The following is a 2611-nucleotide window of genomic DNA, read 5'->3' on the forward strand; positions in this document are numbered from 1 at the left end:
TTTGTTTAGTCCTCTTTAGTCTGGTAAATAGACCATTACCATGTGTTTTGTCACATCTTTTCAATAAGTGCATAAAAAAAATGTTGATCTGTCAGATATCCAGTGAGCTTGTAATGTTCTGTAGTGAGCTTACCAAAGAGTGCCTTTGATGCACTGAAATCCCAAGTGGTCTTATCAGCCCTGTCCAGGATATTATTACAAAACACCTTTACCTATGTTATGGCGATGAGGAGATGTAGATGCAGAGATGTTTTGTAGTTCTACGACATTTCATATCCTAGGGGGAAAACACTTCTCCTCCACGGATATAGCACAACAAGCGAGTGTTGTCTCCCTAGGACAGGAAGTGTGTTACTGCCATGATTACTAGATGAAAATAAAGAAAAACAAAATCCTAAAAAAGAAAACTAATCAGCCATCACAGCTGGAGGACTGATACATTACCATGCTTTACATTCTTGTTCTTGAAATTAGACTTAAAATAAAATGTTTATTAGGGTTTAATCGTAACAGTGGGAGAATTCTGCCATGAAATGTGGACTATCCTATTACATTTTAAGGGTCAGGTAGAGTCCACCTTGGGAAGTGAAAGTCAGTTTTCCTTTAACAGAAGATTTGTTACTTCACCTCACTCCTTCTCCTTTAAATATTCACATATCTCTATCTAAATGACCTCACTGCTAGCTTTCTCAACTTTTTATGAAGAGCTTGTCTTATCTCCTGGTTCCTCAGGCTATATATGACAGGATTCATCAATGGGGTCACTACAATGTACAGTAAAGAACTGTACTTGTTCACGTTAGGTGACATCTCACTGGATGGAGTCACATAAATAGTGATTAAGGACCCATAATATGCACCCACAGAGATCAGGTGGGCACTACATGTTGAAAAGGATTTTTTTCTTGTAGTAGAAGATGCAATCTTGAGAATGATAATAAAAATGTAGAAATATGTCCCAATGATAAAAGCAAGAGCAAAGAATCCAGAAAGCACAGAGTATGTGAAGTCTAGCCATTGTATGATTGATGTGTCTGAGGTGGACAATTGCACAACTGGGCCGAAATCACAAAAGAAGTAATCAATGTCACTGGGGCCACAAAACTGAAACTGAATTATCAAAATAAATTCACTTGAAGATATGCTCCAAACTATTGCCCAGCAACCCAGTGGCGTAGCGTGGGTTGTCAGCACCCGGGGCAAGGCAAGTAATTTGCGCCCCCCCCCCCAACCTGTGGACTTTTAGCTATCCCTGAGTCCCTTCAAATACAATAGTACTGACCTACCGGATTCCTATACTGACCACTACACTGAGAACTACACTGTCCACTACACTACATTGTCCACTACACTGACCACTATTACTATACTGACCACTATACTACACTGACCACTACACTGACCACCATACTACACTACACTTGACCACTATACTACACTACACTGTCCACTATACTACATTATACTGACCACCATACTACACTGACCACCATACTACACTGACCACCATACTACACTACACTGTCCACTATACTACATTACACTGTCCATTATACTACACTACATTGACCACCATACTACACTGTCCACTATACTACACTATACTGACCACCATACTACACTGTCCACTATACTACACTGTTCACTATACTACATTATACTGACCACCACACTACACTGACCACCACACTACACTGACCACCACACTACACTGACCACCACACTACACTGACCACCACACTAACCACTACACTGACCACTATACTACACTGTCCACCATACTACACTACACTGACCACTACACTACACTGACCACCATACTACACTACACTGACCACTACACTACACTGACCACCATACTACACTGACCACCATACTACACTACACTGACCACCATACTACACTGACCACACTACACTGTCCACTATACTACACTATACTGACCACCATACTACACTGACCACTACACTGACCACCATACTACGCTGACCACCATACTACGCTGACCACCATACTACACTGTCCACTACACTAACCACTACACTGACCACCATACTACACTGACCACCATACTACACTGACCACCATACTACACTGACCACTATACTATACTACACTATACTGTCCACCATACTACACTGTCCACCATACTACACTAACCACTACACTGACCACTATACTACACTGACCACCATACTACCCACTACACTGTCCACTACACTACACTATACTGACCAGCATACTACACTGTCCACTATACTACACTATACTGACCACCATACTACACTGTCCACTACACTATACTACACTATACTGTCCACCATACTACACTGTCCACTACACTACACTGTCCACCATACTACACTACACCATACTGACCACTATACTATACTACACTAACCACTATACTCAGGCCCAGATTAAGAGCATCATGGGCCTGGTGCTAAGGATGTTGGTGGGCCTTTTTATGAAAATAAATAAAATGAAAACGCAAACAATTTTTTGTGAAATTTAAATTAAAGAGAGAGAGGGGGGGGAGAGAGAGAGAGAGGGGGGGAGAGAGAGAGAGAGAGGGGGGGAGAGAGAGAGAGAGAGGGGGGGGAGAGAGAGA

The 2611-nt window shown here is 41.9% G+C and overlaps 1 protein-coding gene across 1 annotated transcript in view; it reads right to left on the bottom strand.

Annotated features, from left to right (window-relative positions):
• Positions 1–660: 660 nt before the first annotated feature.
• LOC141133577 (olfactory receptor 5P52-like) overlaps positions 661–2611 on the bottom strand; it is a 4703-nt gene continuing 2752 nt past the window's right edge. Inside the window, exon 2 of the mRNA XM_073623040.1 lies at positions 661–1169. Within this exon, the coding sequence (XP_073479141.1) occupies positions 661–1169 (509 nt within the window). The remainder of the gene's footprint in view (positions 1170–2611) is intronic.

The sequence above is a fragment of the Aquarana catesbeiana genome, linkage group LG03, assembly GCF_042186555.1.
Source record: "Aquarana catesbeiana isolate 2022-GZ linkage group LG03, ASM4218655v1, whole genome shotgun sequence".
In the NCBI taxonomy this organism is placed as follows: Eukaryota; Metazoa; Chordata; class Amphibia; order Anura; family Ranidae; genus Aquarana; species Aquarana catesbeiana.